This window comes from Leptodactylus fuscus, chromosome 4 (assembly GCF_031893055.1).
Source record: "Leptodactylus fuscus isolate aLepFus1 chromosome 4, aLepFus1.hap2, whole genome shotgun sequence".
NCBI classification, from domain to species: domain Eukaryota; kingdom Metazoa; phylum Chordata; class Amphibia; order Anura; family Leptodactylidae; genus Leptodactylus; species Leptodactylus fuscus.
The window spans coordinates 51,920,055-51,938,120 of record NC_134268.1 but is presented as its reverse complement, the minus strand read 5'-3'; the positions used below and the strand labels follow the sequence as shown (position 1 = coordinate 51,938,120).

The 18,066-nt window shown below is 43.1% G+C and overlaps 1 protein-coding gene across 1 annotated transcript; it reads right to left on the bottom strand.

Annotated features, from left to right (window-relative positions):
- Positions 1-902: 902 nt before the first annotated feature.
- Positions 903-14,411, bottom strand: VCPIP1 (valosin containing protein interacting protein 1). Its single transcript, XM_075270388.1, has 3 exons — positions 11,680-14,411; positions 3,457-3,543; positions 903-2,047 (listed from the first exon to the last, which is right to left on the bottom strand). The coding sequence occupies exons 1-3, from the start codon at positions 14,321-14,323 to the stop codon at positions 1,212-1,214; spliced, it is 3,567 nt and encodes a 1,188-aa protein (XP_075126489.1). The 5' UTR covers positions 14,324-14,411; the 3' UTR covers positions 903-1,211.
- Between the last annotated feature and the right edge of the window lie 3,655 nt (positions 14,412-18,066).

Genomic DNA, 18,066 nt, shown 5'->3' with positions numbered 1-18,066 from the left:
AAAGTAACCACCGATCATAAAGAAGAACCACAAACCTTTCCAATAGACAATCTGTACACAACACAAAAGTGCTTATCCCACATCGCTCTAGTTCGGTTCTGAGGACATCTCTAGACGCATTCACTTTGGTCAGCAGAAGCTTCTGGTTTTCTCTAAAGGTTCTCTGGAGCAAAATGAGGCACTCTGGATTATGATTCAAGCTTTCAAGGAGAAGGTGAGATTCATACGGTTTATTTTTATTTTTTACTATAATACATAAAACTCGAGTTACTCACGAAAAAGCCGTATTACTGCAAGTATCATAAAGCTCTAACTACTAAACACTGAAGACAGTGATGTTCTTGGTATCTGGTGTTACAAAGGCAATAAAGCACATACCTAGAAGCTCAGGGCTCTAAAATTCTTGACCTGCAATGGCTGTAGACTCTTAAGATATGGAGGCAACAATAGTTTTCAGTACAAACTAGAAGCATCACCAACAAGCATGGCAACTTCATTCCTCATACCTTAGGGATGCTCCTAGTGAAGTGATGGCAAGTAAGCAGTCTTGTCTTTCCTTAAAGGAGTTGTCCCGAGATTACAACTTATCACTTGCCCATTTAATAGGTGATGGGTGGGTGTCCAACCACTGGAACTCCACCAATCATAAAAACCAGGGATCTTATGCCCCATAGTTTATACCTACAGCAGTTGAGCACTCCATGTAACTCTATAGGACTGCCAGAGATAGACAAGCAATGTACTCGCCTTCTCTGACAATTCCATACAGTTAATGGTCGACTGTTACTTCATTAAAATGGGGGTCATGGGACTCGCCATTCTCACGATTGGTGGGAATCCCAGCAAACTGTTCACCTATCCTGTGTAAGGTTTTGGGACAACCCCTTTAAGACTCTCATGGTCTCTCGCCATCACATTCAGACTGTGCGTATCAGCAGTGGACATTCCCATCAGCATTAAAGGCAGCAATTTTGTGAAAAATGCACACACCATCAGTTACAGATTATTTCGATTATCTAAAAGCTAAAATAACCATGAAAAGCTTTTTATTCCCCCAAATTACACACATTTTCATGCAGCGAAAAGGAGTTTAATATACTTTTGAATGTACAAGAAATCTTTAAAGGACTATTTCAAACTGTGGCCCAGCCATCTTATTTATATATTTATATATATTTATGTATGTTCCTCAAGATTAAACCTTTGACTAATCATGAATGATCCATAGGCTCAGCTATGTTGGCTATATCTGTGTCCTGGCTGTCCATCTCTTCCGGATCATCCGTAGAACCTGCAGACTGAACTTTAGGTCTAACAGATAATGATGACGCTATAGAGCTCCCAACATTACCAGCAGGTGCTACAGGTCCCACAGTTGTGTCTACATTCACCCTTGAAGGGCTGGCCATCGGCTTTGAGGAAAGCCATTCTCCCTTCTTTGGCGAAGTATCAGATCCTGACAATGGCTCCGTGTTTTGATCCCGTAAGTGCTTATCCATAGAAGCCTGAATAGAAGAAACCATTTCTTGCAATTTTTTCCTCTGGGCCTCAATTAAACTGGGGTCAAGTTGGCGACCATCTCTCATAGTGACTACTCCAGGAGCTACTCTAATAAGCTCACCATCATTGGATGCAGACATGAATGAGGAATCAGAATATGGTGCAGTGCTATTGAGACTGGCGGTGGTGCTAGGCTTCGCTGTAGCTCGGGTTCTCTGGTTATGTTCTGGACTGGTGGAGGCCGTTCCTAGAGAGTGACCTTTGCCTTGAAAGACTGTCACGTTGTGATGCTGCTCAGACTTCTTCTTGACCACACCACCACTACCCAATTTCATCAGCCCGTGTGAAGGACTTGACTCTCTGCTTCTAGAAGATGCTTCAGAACGCACTTGAGTCATGGCCTCTTTCACCAAGTCTTCAACCTCGGGGCCGATAGGAAAATGGCCGGCAGTATCCGCACACAGCTCTAGCCGGTCTTCCGCCGCATTGTAAACAAATGTTTTGTTAGGTAGGTAAGGAAACGTGCAGTGTTTTCCATCAACCACTCCTAAAAACAGAAATAAAACATTGTAAAAAAAAATTAAAAAAATTCCATCTATACGTCATATCAAAAACAAAAAGTAAAAATTGGCAAACAAATCTAGTCTAAGAAATATCTAGAAAAATAAAATGCTTCCGCAGCTAACATGGCCTCTTCAGAATATCCAATAGGATCCAAGAGTCCACATTTACTAATAAACAGTCTGAAAATGTGTCAGGTTTATTAGAGTAGCTGATGCTAGATGACAGGTCTGGACTATCTTGCTAAGACTAGAACATCTTTAGGCAAAATATTACACAAGATTTGGTGCAACTAGGGCACACATTGTTGCATCCTAAAGGGGTGTCCAGGATTTTGTTCATATCCTATACTTAGGATAGGCAATAAATATTGATTGGCAGAGAACAGACAGGCAGCCCGTGGATGGGACAGATGTTCTGTGGTGCATATGATAGAGATAGCAGATGCTCCGTGTCCTATATAATGGCCAGGCCTACTAACATCAATGTGAGCCGAGCTGCAGTAACAGTGCCTGACCATTATGTAGTGCACAAAGCCATTTGTTTCCAGCTTTGTGCACTCTATAATAGGGAGACTGGATGAAACCATAAATAGCTGAAATGTGTGGCTGTTCGCCAATCATATTTAAGGCTTACTGTAAGAATTGGATACAAAAAAATAAATTGATCCTTACAACCACATTCACTAGAATGGGAGCTGCAATACAAGGCACAACCAGTACAAAATGTATGGAGCAGTTCCTTGAAAGCAATTAGTGAAAGGTGACGCTTTCTCAAGTGCTATAGCCCCTGTAAGAAGTTGGTCTGATATGGTCCCCAAAAATCCTTTTAACACCTAGTTGGAACACATGCACATTATAGGTTGTAAGGTACTCTGATAAAGACACCATTCACCTCAGTCCCTGTCGCCTTGTCTCAGATGCACACTAGGGCCAAATTAAATGGGTATTCCAGGATTATCTTTAGGAAAGGCAATCCATATCAGGGTGTGACGCCCTGCTCCGCCACCATGAAGTGAATGCTGCAGCTTCACTGTAAATTAGGCACCAGACCATACAATGTGCAGTGGCTGTACCTGGAATAGCAGCTCAGGCCTTTTCACTTGAATGGGACTGAACAGCAGAAGGATCACATGACTGTTGGAACAAGTCAGGGCCCTTTCAATCGAATACTGATCACCTATCCTAAATATAGGTCATCACTATAACAGAAATACCCCTATGTCTAGGGGCAGACCTGCACCAGCCTCCATGCAGATATTGTCCTGGTGCTTACCACTTGGCCACCATGATATCTGATTGAGGCAATGTCACTGCCCGCTCTGCAGATTTTATGTTTTATAACATTGTAAAGGTTAATAATAGGTAAATCCCTTTTTAGAAAATGTCCCTTTACCCGTGTTTTTCTTCATAATATTGTAAAAGACACCTCCCTGCTGGAACAGATGCGGCAGGCCTTTAGCATAGGACCAAACATCTTCTCCTATAAGACAAAAGCATAGAAATGCAGATCAGTGGCAGCATTCTGCAGAAAAACACTGAATGACAATGAAAAAACTCCCAATCTGCTTATCTCTAAGAAAAACATAAACCTGAATGATGAGCCTTGATGGTATACGAGCATGATGCATGACGACACCCCTCGATATACACAATTCTGCGATTCCTCATCCGATTATGTACAATTACCCTGAAGGATTGTGACGCTGGAAACTCCCCGTCCTTCCAGAAGCCCATAAAACGCTATAATTGGAGCCGTTCTACAGCTTCACCTCCATTAGAGTAATGTAAAAAGGGAATTACAGCGTGACAATGTAGACAGAGGAAAATAGAATCAGATTTGCCTTTGATATAGTATTTTATGTACTCTAATTTCCGGGAGAAGGTAAATGATTTACAGCTATAATATAGGAAGTAATGCATATCATGGTCAAAGATTAAAAGCCATAAACCTGCAAAGTCATCACAGGGACGCTTAATGGATAGGACTAACCTGCGGAGGTAAAGGGCTAGCAAGTTATTTAAGGGGTTGTGTCAGCAATGCAAATGGCAATAAAGTAAACTGAAGATACATTTTAAAGTAACAATATTAATGGTTTTTCACAGTAACATCTCTATTATCATATTGTGATGGCCTCCCCCAGTGTCATTTTAGTAAAGGTCTGGTGACAGTCATCCAGGTCTAGTAGAATACAGCACAGAGTCTCCTGTATCCTCTTAAGACTGCTATTGGTATTCTCAGAGATACAAATATACAATGCATGAACAACCCCCCCCCCCCCCCATATCGTAAGGCTAAAGAGGTATATAAAAGTCCTGAAATGTCCATCCTGTGGGTAGAAAGTATATACAGGCAACAGTATATACAAGTCATACAGCTATGGCAAGGGCATTCGAAGGACAACTAGAAAAATCATAGCAGAATATATACCATTAATACGTCAGCTGTATCCTCTGTGAAAGAAGTAGGGATATCATTTAGACTGGATATATATTATCCCTAGCTTACAGGTAGACTTCGTGGTGCAGAATCCAAGCAGTGAAGGGATAGCCATCAAATAAGGACCGCAACACTCGGGACCAGGGACGGAGAGAAGGCAGACGATGCACCATGGAGTGGTCAGGAGCTTATCCAGTTGCTCTATACCCTTGCTGTCTCAAGCCTGTATCAGAATATCCCCCTTTTGCTCTTATACATGCTGCAGATTTCTCTTGAAGAAGCAAGAGACAGTCTATGCCAAGTCTAAATTATATCCCTGCTTTTACTGAGGATACAGCAGAAGCTATACTGTATACTACAGGGCATGCATGGCCAAGAGGGTCTCACTAAAAGGACATGCACAGACTTACATGTTTTGAAGACCAGGGGGTGCTATTATAAGCAGATTGAAAAAAAAATTCTCAGTGAACTATCATAAATAGAGATGAGTGAGTACTATTCGAAATGGCCGTGTCGAATAGCACACACCCATAGGAATGAATGGAAGCGGTCGGCACGCAGACTTTGCCGGCAGCCGGCCGTTTAACCCCCTGCGTCCATTCTTTCCAATATGTGCGTGCTATTTGAAATGGGAGTTTCAAATAGTATTTGCTCATCTCTAATCATAAACAATAGAGAAATTTACAAAGTTACTCTAAGGCCTGGTTCATATCTGTGTTTGGTATTCCTTTTGGAGTCCACTTGGGGACTGAATCCCTGAACGGAATACCAAACGCATTGACAAGCGGTGAGCTTATGAAAGCACACGGACCCCATAGACTACAAAGGGGTCCACGTGTTTTCCATGCGGAACGTGGTGAAAGAAAAGTACTTCATGAACTACTTTCCTCTCTGCATGACTCGTGCGGATACTGCGCGGAAAACACATAGACCCCATAAGGCTCCGTTCACACGGGACCGTGTATTTTGGTCTTGATTTTGATGCGGGAAGCCGCGTCAGAATAGGACCAAAATGCGACTTGCCGTGACTTCCAGCTCCATGAACGGGCCTAGTACGGAGGTTGCTGCCGCGAGGTGGAATCACTTCTTTTTTCCGCTAGCAGGAACAAACAGCTAGTGGAAAAAAAGAACGCTAGCAGTCTACATAGACCACTATTGTGAGGGGGCGGATTTTGTGGAGGATTCAGCGCCAAAATCCGCCCCCTCTTGCCCCGTGTGAACGAGTCCTTATAGTCTATGGGGTCCATGTGCTTTCATAAGCTCACCACTTGTCAATGTGTTCTGTATTCTGTTTGGGGGATACCAAGTGGGCTACCCTAACGGAATACTGAACGCAGATGTGAACCAGGCCTACAATGCATTCAGTTTATTCATCGTCATTTGCATTGATGGCACACCCCTTTAAAGTTAACCTGTTGAAAAAAAAATGCAGCGCAATCTGTGTATCATGAGAGGCTGGTGCACAAAAAAAAAAAAAAAAAGGAAAAAAATCAAAAACCACAAGACAACTAAATACAGGTGTTTTCTGAGAATGCGATTTTTTTTGTTTGTTTTTAAGTAATCTCAAAGTTGGATTTACACTTGTGTTGGAGTCTCCATATGGGATTCTGCGGCAGAATCCGGCAGAGAGAAAAAAGTCCTACAGGGAGGATGTTTCGCTCCGTTGTTTTCAGTACAAAACAGTCGGAAAACCTGAAAGACCCCATTATTATCTATGGGGTCAGTGGGCTTCCACGTGTAACAGCTTTTCAAGCAGTCCCCATATGGACCTGAATGATGGAAAACCAAAAGCTAGTGTGAACCTAACATAAGGATGTGCCCCCTCTCTTATAGGATCTGCACCCCCATAGCTTTGTTCCATTTTCAGCCTACAAGGGTCATGGTCATAACACTTCCCTCTCTTCTAGATGAAAAATCAGCTACAAAAAAAAAACAAAACAAAAAAAAACCGTGCGAACCTGCCCTAATATTTCTAGAAGATGGACATGAATGAGGTCATGAAAGCTGCCAAAGTGAGTCAACAACTTCTAATCATAGCGTAACATCTGGTCTTATAGAAGACATCGGAGTAGATAAGCGACTGTATGTAGTATAAACCAACAAGCACCCGGGACAGCTACAGCAATGACCTTGCATCGGTGCTCGCCATCTTCTATACACCACATGTATTCTGTCCTATTTGTACTACTATATAGTAACACTGGGCCATTCATTGAAAATTAACCAAAACCAAACATCAACCAGGATAACCAAGGCGATTTTGTTCATGTTAACGATCCTGATTTTATAATCATAGTCTTGTCCTTTTTCTGAAATGGATTAACAAAAGCTGAGTTATTATCTGTTGCGAAGGGCAGCAAAGAGATAAATGTGACCCATAGAGCCTACTACAGAGGTGCTCCATGTTCCCCACACCAACGGGATTCTAGTTTTTTATTGTCTGGGCAATGGTGAAAAAGAAAAATGATCGACAGGTTGCTACAGGAAACACACACTTTACGTATGAAGGCTTTAGTCTCCAAAATGTTTCCATCAAGGCCTAATGGACCAGCTGCAACTGAGGGTCAGACGAAAGAGCAAAAGCTGATTTATATAGTCAGTAAGGACGCTTAGACTGTGGTCACATGACTGACCCAGCTCTACTCTACACACAAGCAGAAGTAGAGCTGGGTTGGTCATGTGACCTAGCATCAGACACTTAATACATATGATGTGGATGGGTGACAAATTGTAAGCTTGGCACAACTCCTTTAGCAGATTCTCTCAAGCTGAGTCAGTCGGCTCCCAAATCCTTACTAGGCAGTGCCACCATACCTTACATGCAATTTAATCCGTGCACTGCTGTGAATTTTAGCTTTTATTCATTATGCATATTAACAGTCTGGAGCACCAGGGGCTTGGATTCTCTGGCCCACAGCACCGACTATAAGTCCTTGGGCTTGAGCTGGGGAATCCACACCCTCGGTGCCCCCGACTGCTAATCTGCATGAATATAAGATAGGGGTCACAGCAATGTGGTTATAAGACCCCGGACAATAGCTATGATGGTACTGGTTTCATTGACCCATGTGGCCCTGTGCTCAGTCTAATAGTGATTTGGGACCCGACTGACTCCCTTTATATTGATGTATACATCATATCTATTATATGCGGATTGCTAGAATGAAGTAATAATGGACAGTCTCTGCTGAGCAATCTGTCTATGCTCGGTCTGCATCTCTCCTGGGTAAAGCCAAGAGTCAATGACACACTTGGCTGACCGACAAACACCTCTGTACCATCCGTACAGAACAGGCCTCATTTTCTACTTGAAAATACTGTAAGACAAGACTGGCCAGACCCAAGGTATGTGAAAGATTGCAAGTTGACATTTCAAGATATGACAACAGATATATGAAAAGGAAATGTCAACACAGACAAGTCCTACATAATGTATGACAGGTAAGTCAACTTTAGTGACTGCTGACATGTATTGCAGTCCTATAACTCAGTAACTGCTACATGACAGCTTAACCTTGGGGCGTAGTATTATTATTATTTTTGTTTTTTAACTGTACAAAAATTACTTTTCATAAATCTCTAGTTCTCTGCAATAGTCGGATTGTTTATCAAAGGGATAGCCAGTTTCTGGTATTGATGGCCTATCCTTAGACTTCAATGGGACAGTGCTGCAGTACCTACATTCGATGCTACAGTCTGTACACAGAGCGAGCAGAACAACTTGCATATGTAAACATTGCCAAGAGCTGTGTTGTCTTGGTACAGGTGATCTGCGGGCATCCAGGTATCTGGGACAGGCCATCAATATCAAAAACTCAATAACCCCCTTTAAGACTGGCATGCAATATCACAAGATCTCTGCTGGATTAAATAGGAACTGTCATTGCTCATGCAGGTCATGCAGGTTACAGTAAAGGGCATAGGGGCCATGGCAGACGTCAGGACAGAAGGATCAGGAAGTTATTGGATCTTTGCGTCCTGAGATCAGATGCATCTTGCAGCACCTTACAAGAAGTACACTTTCAAAAAGTAGTTCTCATTTTATCAAGAAAGCTACTTCAGACATGACTCCTCTGTTGCAGAATTTTCCACCCAAAAACCTACATTTTACAGTACTGAAACCGGAATAAAACGGCTTTCAATAACCCCCGTTACATGTAGCAGAAGCCAACAGTGCACCAAGTTGTTGTGTAAGATTGAATACAGCGTAAACTTTTCGGCTTCTGATTAAATATACAGAATATCTGAAAGCAACATTACGAGTGGCTGTCAGAGGCACCAACATTTGCCCTTGGTACTAAGTTTATACACGCCAGTGCCAGATGTGTATTACAGGTGATCAAGCACTGGGTGATGTAAGAGGTCCCAAGGCTACACTAAGTATATGTGTCACAGCACAAGTGATAACCAGAGCTCAAGCTTACCCAACAGCTCGCAGGTAACTTTCTCATGTGATCACAACTAGAAAAGACTTTTCATCCACTAGGTGCAGCGATTGCCAGCTACAGAATATTCAGACATGGCATATTTGGTCTAGTTTTGGGGCAGAACTTTGCACAAGCAAATAAAACTAAAAGTATCAAAATGTCCCTGATGAATTTTTTTTTAGCCTAGAATCCAGATACAGATTCAAGTGTAAGGGTTGGTTCACACTAGTGTTTGCGGACTCTGTCCCCCATTCTGCTTAAAACAGGCGGAGAGGAAAGCAAGCAGGACTTTTCTCTCTGCCAATTTAGACAGTAACCTGATGGACCCGTTATAGTCTATGGGGTACGCAGGTAACTGCTTTTTAAGCGGATAGGGTTTCCATTATTCGGGTCCCCTGAAGAACAGAAATCCGAATGCTAGTGTGAACCTGGCATAGCTAAGCTATCAAACTATTTAATTTCTTGCCAGTATTTATGCCATTAATATATTTTGTAATATACTTTATTAATTTCTAGCTCTGTGAAATCCTGAGCTACTTTATTCTTTCCCTTGTCTGTTGACAGCTGAAATGTTTGCACTGCTTTCACTAGGTGTACGCACTCTTGTGCAATGCAGGAAAGCTGAGGTTGGAAAGGGGGTCACCTCAAACATAAAACAGAACTGTGCTGGTGTCATATGAAAGATGGCACTTCTACCTATTTTTCCAGAGATATCATCCGCTGAAGTCATATGGGATTAGGAGCAGCTACGTATCAAATATGCCAAATCTGGCTGTGTTTTCAACTGGAGATTCCTCTGTAAATTTTTATGGGAAGTACTGCAGAACCTTATCCTCCATATGGCACCAGAAGCTTTGTTCTAGGTTTTATAACATCCAAGATATAACCGTTTGAAACTACCCCCCTTCAAGACGCTCTCAAGAGCCTGTACACCTAGTGAAAGCAGTGCAGATTTTAGCTCTGAAAGAAATAAGGGAGAAAATGAAAAGCAGAAAAAGCCAAAACCTAGTGGTAAATGGCCAAGACCACATTGCAGCGAAAATGCAGTTTGCCACTGCAGAATACCTGTCTCTATTATACCTATACGGAAAACCACAGCATTTCTGTACATATAATTCACACGCTGGGATTTACAAAAATGCAATGTTTTTTTTTAAATAACAGCATTTCCTCTGCAAATTATTTTTTTTGCAATGTGTGGAAGGGATTAGCCTGAATTTTTAGTAGCAGAGGTGGAAGAGTCTGCTGAATGACAGTGCAAGCGAAGTCCAGACACATGTAAACAATGAAGAGGATGCAGATCTCACCGAAGCACCGCACCACTTCACAGAGCTGACCACGGAGCTGCCAACAGTCAGATCTAATACTACTTATGCTAAGGATAGGCCTGTTTGGATAATCCTTTCAACAAAAATACAAAAAAATAAAAAAATAATTAAAATAAATAATTCTAATTTACTGTATCATTCCCTCACAGTCCTCAAGATCTCTGCTTGCTGCCATTCAATAGGAACGTTCATTGTTTATGCTGGTCTTACACATTAGGCTACACTGAAAAAGTAATAAAATGAAAGATACGGAAGGAGCACCCTCCATTTATCGTATGTACTCTGTTTGCATCCATCAGTTTTTTTTTATTTAAATGTAGATTGTGCTCCCCTATAGAGCTCACAATGTACATTTTTTTCCCTATCAGTATGTCTTTGAAGTATGGGAGGAAATGCATGCAAACACAGGGAGAACATACAAACTCCTTGCAGATGTTGCTCCTGGCAGGATTGGAACCTAGGGCTCCAGCGCTGCAAGGCTGCAGTGCTAACCACTGAGCCACCGTGTTGCCCATGTTTGCATCCATCATTCTATTACTTTTGCTGTCCATTGTCCTGACCCTATGATGAATCAGACCAATGGATAAAATAGCGATACTAGCCTTAGATTAAATGTGCCTAGGGGCCTACTGACTCGTCCCTAATGGCCGACACCAGTTTGATTTCAACACTCAGGAAGCTAAGCCACTATCACGTTATAGAATGGATGAGGAACTGTAAAAGTTTCCAAAAAAAAAAAATTGTTGCCACTAGAAAACACCTTTCACAGCACAGAATAGTGTTGAAGTGCTGGAGGCCCCAGCAATCATGAGACTGGAGGTCATGTGCCCTGTGAAAGGTATGCTAGTGATCCATTCAATCTCTATGGAACTCATGGAAACAGCGCTCAGTTACATAGACATTGAATAGTGTGGGTCTTACCACAGCTCCATTCAAAGGGAGAACATGGGTGCACCATGGCTGATCAGTGGGGGACACTAGTGAACAAATGTTGAACAGTTATCCACTAGGTTATGGGACAACCGGTTTACACAAGTCAGTCTGTCTCAAGTGTATCTAACCTACAGATACTTCTCTGCATTAGAATCAGTTACTGACAAACATCCAAAGGGCACAATATTCACTTCAGCAGAAAACACGGAAGCAGCTCCGCTATCTTATACCAATGTGATTAAGAGCAAATGCATTATCCACACACACACACACACACAACTGGAGCCAAGAAGCAAACTCATGCACTTATGCAGAAACCAATGATGTAACTGGCAGAGGACCTCTGATCTAAAGCCAGGGAACAGAAGGTGCAGTCGAAATGGTTCAGTGGTAGACATCTTATTCTACATCCTACGTATTCAAATACATACACCCAAGAAATAAAAACAGAAAAGTGTTAAGTCATGCAACAAGACCGTGTATTCCCTTACCCATAAGGGTTGCCAGCAAACACAAGGAGTACATCTCCTTATCAATCTGGTCTTGAAGCTCCTTAGAAACAGATTTCATAGACACAGCAGAATCCTCCTCTGTGACAGAGTGGGCCGAGTGGGCAGAAGAGTGCTGGACAGGTTTCTCTTTGGCCTTTAAAATCTCTACTGTCACTCGGTCACCGTGTTGTAAAGGTACAGGTTCATTCTCCATGCCATCCTTTGGTGGTAGAAGCTCCTTTGGAGGAAATCCATAGCGAATGCACTGTAAATACGGAGGAATATCCAACTCTTTTGCTATACCTTCCTGCAACTCAGAGAACGTTGTTGAGAACTTTAAGGTAAGCATCGCCTGGCGGCCATCATTGGTGGTAATGCGGATTTTCTTTTCTTTGGAGGATGTCGGGGAGTAAGGCGTTTTTGTGGGGGTTGAAGGCCCAGATGAAGGACCATCTCTGATTGTACCAGGAGAGGAAGATCTTATTTGTCCTTTCTGTTCCTGTTTAATCTTTTCAGATTTGCGTTTCTGCATTACAGACGCTTGCTCTGTAATGTTTTGTTGAAGCTTCCTTTCAGTTTTACTCATGTTTAACTCTTCTTTGTGCAAAGTTTTGGCCTTCTGGCCTGTAAGAATGATTTTTGTTGGTAAATGAGGGTCAGAGTCCTGTTCTGGTTTTATATCTTCCACCCGTTGGATGTGAGCACCGTCTATGGATACAGGGGTATAGTCACCAGGATTCTTTTTGGCTGTTTGATGTAATATTGTATTCACCACCTTCTGTACAAGAATTTCACTGCCAAACTCCCCTGGAAAGTGCTTCGTGACCAGTTTCATTGCAACATCATAGACATTACTATTCAGACTGGTGTCACTTTCATACTGGAACCAGTAGACGGTTTCCCTGACCACTCTTCCACCCCACTCTAAGGTTATAGGGAATGCTTCAGGTAAGTTGTCATATTCTTTACCATCCCAGTAATGTTTAAAGCCACAACCACATTTACCCCCATAAGATCTAGTGTTAGTTCTGTCTCCATCTAGATACACAATGGATGAATCATTTCTCACTCTGCGGACCGAGTTCCCACGACACCAATTGCAACTGGTTAAATTGCTCAATGTAAAGTCAGGTATTAAGATATCATTTACTGCATCATAAGAACAAACAATGTAATTGAGGGGAAAGCTGTAATTTTTATCTGGCTTCAACTGACCATGTGTTGATTTGGCCAAGTTATATAGTTTGCCGCCCGGGGCCAACCACTCTGGAGGAACCAGAAGCTCTGATAGTGCACCACATATGAGGCATTTGTAAAGGCGATTTTCCAACACTGCCTTCTTGGCAGCAGCTGTGACTTCTTCAGGCTGAATGCCGATGACTCCAGTTCGTCTGTAGAAATATTGGTGCACATCTGCTACCAAACTAGGGTGGATACCATGCTTGTCCATGAACACCTCCTCCATAGCAGCAACCAGTCGCAGCAAATATTTGTCTTGTAGACTTCGGTCTCCTCCAATAACACAACCACCATCCTCCTCCAACTTTACGTATTTTCGGATCAAATCTTGAGGAACCCCCCACGCTTTAGGAAGTAATTTCAAGGGTAATTTTGGCAAGGGACCACCTTTGATACCTACTAAAGGGATGTAATGATTACGTCCAGAACTGCTCCAGGCAATGCATATGGGTTTATTGAGCTGTCCATCTTTTCCTTTGCAATTTTCCACTGGTATCAATCCAGGAAGGAAAGTAGCCGAATAATCCCCAGAACTTCTCATGCCGCTCAAGGAATCAAGCAATATAATAGGACGATGAAGAACATTGGCAAGGCCGAATATGTGAATATTACGTAAACCTAGAGGGACGCCTTCTGGAGGTACAAACCAGGGATCACACTCATTAATAATGTCTTCCCATTCTGCCACATCTATGAAGTCATGGAAGAGGGCTTTGTATCTGTCCAGGTTTTCTTTCAGGTGTTTCTTAAGATTTTCCCGTAGAGCATGCCAAAATAGTTCCCTGCCCACCAGTGCCCGAGATACGGCATGCACCAAGCAGTGGCCATCCCCATCTACGTGCACGGGTATGAAACACTCCTGGTTGCTGTTGGCTTTCTTGATGTCCTCCAATGTGTCGTGCAGGTAGAGCAGGCTACCTGAGCGGTCCTTCCCGTAGCCCACGGTGTCAACATGCTCTGGCTCAATGAGAAAGGCCCTGTCCCCCAACAAAGAGCAGTCAAACACGTCCCCCTGGTTCATGTCCCGCAGCAGCTTGGCCTTGCCAGTCTGCTTGTCCATGCCATAGCGGGCCAGGATGGGGGACAGCAGTTTGCAGTGGTAGTTGGAGAGCCCCATGACTTTAACCATGTCTGTGTTCCTCCTAGGGGTCCCGGCCACCCCGAGCAGGGCGTTCCTCAGCAGGTTATGGAGCACCACGTCCGGCTCGGTGACTTCTTCCACCTCCAGCAGCTGTCTCTGTTCATGTCTCTGGCCGCAGTCCGTGCACTCGATACTTGCAGACCCCTGAGCCGGGAAGAAGAGCCGGGCCCTGCACTTGGGGTCCGGACAGGTCCCTGAAAAGATGCGGCGATCCCTCCTCCTCTGCTGCGCCTGTGCCGGGGACTGAGGAGGCTGCTGAGACATGGCTGCACACTGGCTCCGGTCACCGCTGGCTCATCCTCCGGCGGCCCTTCCACCAGCAACAGCAACGGTCTCCAATGCGGAAGCACAACCCCCGCTCGCCGCCAGCTGCTACTCCGCCCCTTCTGTTTCGGAGCCGTTGACAGACGTAACAGCCCCTTTCCTCAAACCACGTCCATTTTACGCCCTCAGACTCACGGTTCTTGTAGTTTTCACAACCGCTCAATGCTATATACTGCCCTGAACTGAAAACTACAACATCCAGGGTGCACTGCGCGGCACACCCGGAAGTGGCGATGAAGTCGCTGCCTGTAGCTGTGTGGGCAATGCGCGGCTTCTCATAGGCTGTGGAGGAGCAGGCTGACAGCAGGGGGAGGAGCCAGGACTTCCTGTTATTTTTTTTATTACCGGTGTTTTGCTTGGTTAGGCTGTGAATTGCACAGGCGCTGTCTGACCTGTGTGGCCCTCACACTGGATGAACCTTAGGCGTAACTTTATTACTAGCTGACAGCTGTCAGAGAACTACAGTTTCCAGCAGCGGACAGCTTTATTAAAATGGTCTAAAAGCAAAACTGCCTTAGTTGCCCATAGCAACCAATCAGACAACAGCTTTCATTTATTAGGAGCAGAATACGAAATGAAAGCTGCACTGTGATACGTTGCTATGGGAAACCTCGTTTTACTAATATGACATTGGTGAAGGTCCGTCATCTGGCACCACCATCGATCAGCAGTTCTCAGCCGCTGATGCATGCAAATTGGAGCAGGAAGCAGACAGCGCTGTTCTCTGTGGAGTGACCAGACCAGGTTACTGCACTTCCTATTCACTTCAATGGTATCTAAGCTGCAGTGACTTTGTTCTTCCTGCTCCATTCTCTGTGTGTACTGCTGAGAACTGCTGGTGGTTTCAGATGTCGAATCTGATACTTATGACCTATTCTTAGGATAGCTCATCAATATTTGTCCCAGACAACCCTTTTAATCATTATTATTATTATTATTGTTTATTTATATAGCGCCATTAATTCCATGGTGCTTTACATTTGGGGGTTACATACAATACACAAAATATACAGGTACATATCATACTAACAGTGATCGGCTGGCACAGTGGGGTAGAGGGCCCTGCCCGCGAGGGCTTACAATCTATGAAGGGCATTTTATATCCTAAACCTCATCTGTATAGCAATCTGTAGGTAGGTTAGGGTACAACAATCTTGTGATAGGTTCCTTTTAAAATAGATCTTCTCTCCTCTTGCCTTTTGGTTTTTATTGAGATGACTTCCGGTCTATTTATCACTTCTATGTGTATTTTCTTAATAGGATATGGTTGTATGGTGCACGAAAAGTTGTTATTGCATTTGCTGGACACATGAACTGTATAGAATCACACATCTGCTTGGGGACCCAAAAAATGGAAACCCAATCCGATTAAAAAGCGATTACCCACGGAAACTTGCGGACCCCATAGACTATAATGGGGTCCACTGGGTTTCCACCCGAAAAATGTGGTGAGTAAAGTACATTTTTCAAGCGGAGTGGGGGACAGAATCCCCAAACGGAATCCAGCACAGGTGTGAACCTCGCCTTAGCTAGTTAACTAGAGAAATCAGCCATCCATACTATTGTCATTCACCCAGTCACATAATGCATACAGTGTACACAGAGTATTGTCCTTTGACACATTCTGCTTTATTGTGAAATATTGGTATAGGCAACATATTAGCTTAATGTCATCTGACCTCCCGGAAGGTTGTTAGAAGAGGAAACTGATATTCTGGTTATGGGTTGCATCCATAGGATAACTTAGCGAGTAATATAAATTTTGACATCTCATAATCGGATTAGATCCCCATATACCTCCATTTGGTTGTTTCAAGCTAATGCTTGCAGTTTTACAAATTAAAACTTTTCATCGCCCATTAAAAATTCATCCTTGTGAACATAAGTGCTGAATTGTCTTGTAGATTTTCTTTCAGAAAATTCTTATTAAAAATTTAGGGGATGTAACCTGCCAAACTGCTAGACTAGGATCATAGTTTTGAGAGCAGTAAATGTATTTGCTTATCAGACAGTTATTACAATACAGTGTATCTTAAGGGGGTTATCTGGTTCCTAACATTGATGGCCTATCCTTACAAACCCTGCAGATCTCCTGTACAAGAAAGCGCGACTCTTCGTAAGGTTTACGTACTTCAAGCTGCACTGCTCACTCAATGTACAAACTATAGCTGTCATTTTAGATGCTGCAGTGCTGCCCCTAGACTTCACACAGGACCCCGACAGATCTAATATTGATGGCCGATCCTAAGGATAGACCCTCAATGGTAGAAACTGGATAACCCCTTTAAAGTGGATACATCAATATAAAATATTGCCCTATTAAAAGGAATTGTATTGTCAAATCTAGGTCAAAAATGGCAGGCACCATACACAAGGCAGAGTCATATGCACTGAGCCTGTACTTCATTAAAGAGGACCTTTCATCACTTCCACCAATTCAATTCCTTAATTGTCACTTTTCCACAGATTTTAGTCCAGTTGAAATTTTCACTTTAGTCCCCGCCATTCCTGAGCAACAAGTGCAGTTAATTTTGGTACCTGATGTACTATTTGGGTTATGTATTGTCAGAATAGGAGGGGGGGGATTCTGATCTCTAATCCCCTTGTGTCATACTGCCCTCCTGACAATACATAGCCTAATTAGCATATCTAGCACCAAAACTAACAGCACTGATTGCTCAGGAATGTTGCAACGGCACCAGAATCAGTGCATCACACCTACTAATTGATGAAAAGAGCTGGACATGTTGGAGGTGGTGAAAGGTCCTAAGTGGGGGCTGTATCTAGTAATGTATCTAGTAGAGAAAAGTTCTTATAATGGCATATTTTATTTCTATTGGATTTGTGTGCAAACAAACAGAAGAAAACTCTATATATGCGCTGTTCAAAAACAACCCCCACAAGTGGGCAACATGGTGGCTCAGTGGTTAGCACTGCAGCCTTGCAGCACTGAAGTCCTGGGTTCGAATCCCACCAGGAACAACATCTGCAAGGAGTTTGTATGTTCTCCCCATGTTTGCATGGATTTCCTCCCATTCTACAAAAAAGACATACGCATAGGAAAAAAAAAAAAATGTACATTGTGATCCCTATATGGGGCTCACAATCTACATTAAAAAAAAAAACAAAAAAACAACCCCCACAATACAGCTAAGGGACTGCAGAGCAGTGTTCTTAACCTTTTCAAGCGAAGTACCCCCTGGAGAAAAAATGTCCCAACTGAGAACCCCCAAAGTAGCGATCACCTATAAATGTTAATAAAATAAGGCCTTTTTTGGAACTGTCATTAACAATTCTGTCAAGGTCCCTCATTGCCCCCACACTCAGGATAATAGAACTACCAGTGTCTCCACATGAAGTATAATGGCCCTCACACTTCAGTGGGCAAATGTAATATGGTGCCCCCCACATGTAAAATAATGGCCTCCACATTTAAATTAAAGCCCCCACAGTGGCATAGCAGCCCCCATGTAGCATAATATCCCATAGTGGCCTTTCTATGTAGTATAATGTCCCATAGTGGCCCCTCCATACAATATAATGTCCCACAGTGGCCCCTCCATACAGTATAATGTCCCATAGTGGCCCCTCCATACAATATAATGTCCCATAGTGGCCCCTTTTTTTTTTTTTTTTTTTGGGGGGGGGGGGCAAAACCTATATTTTATTTTTTTTATTTTTTT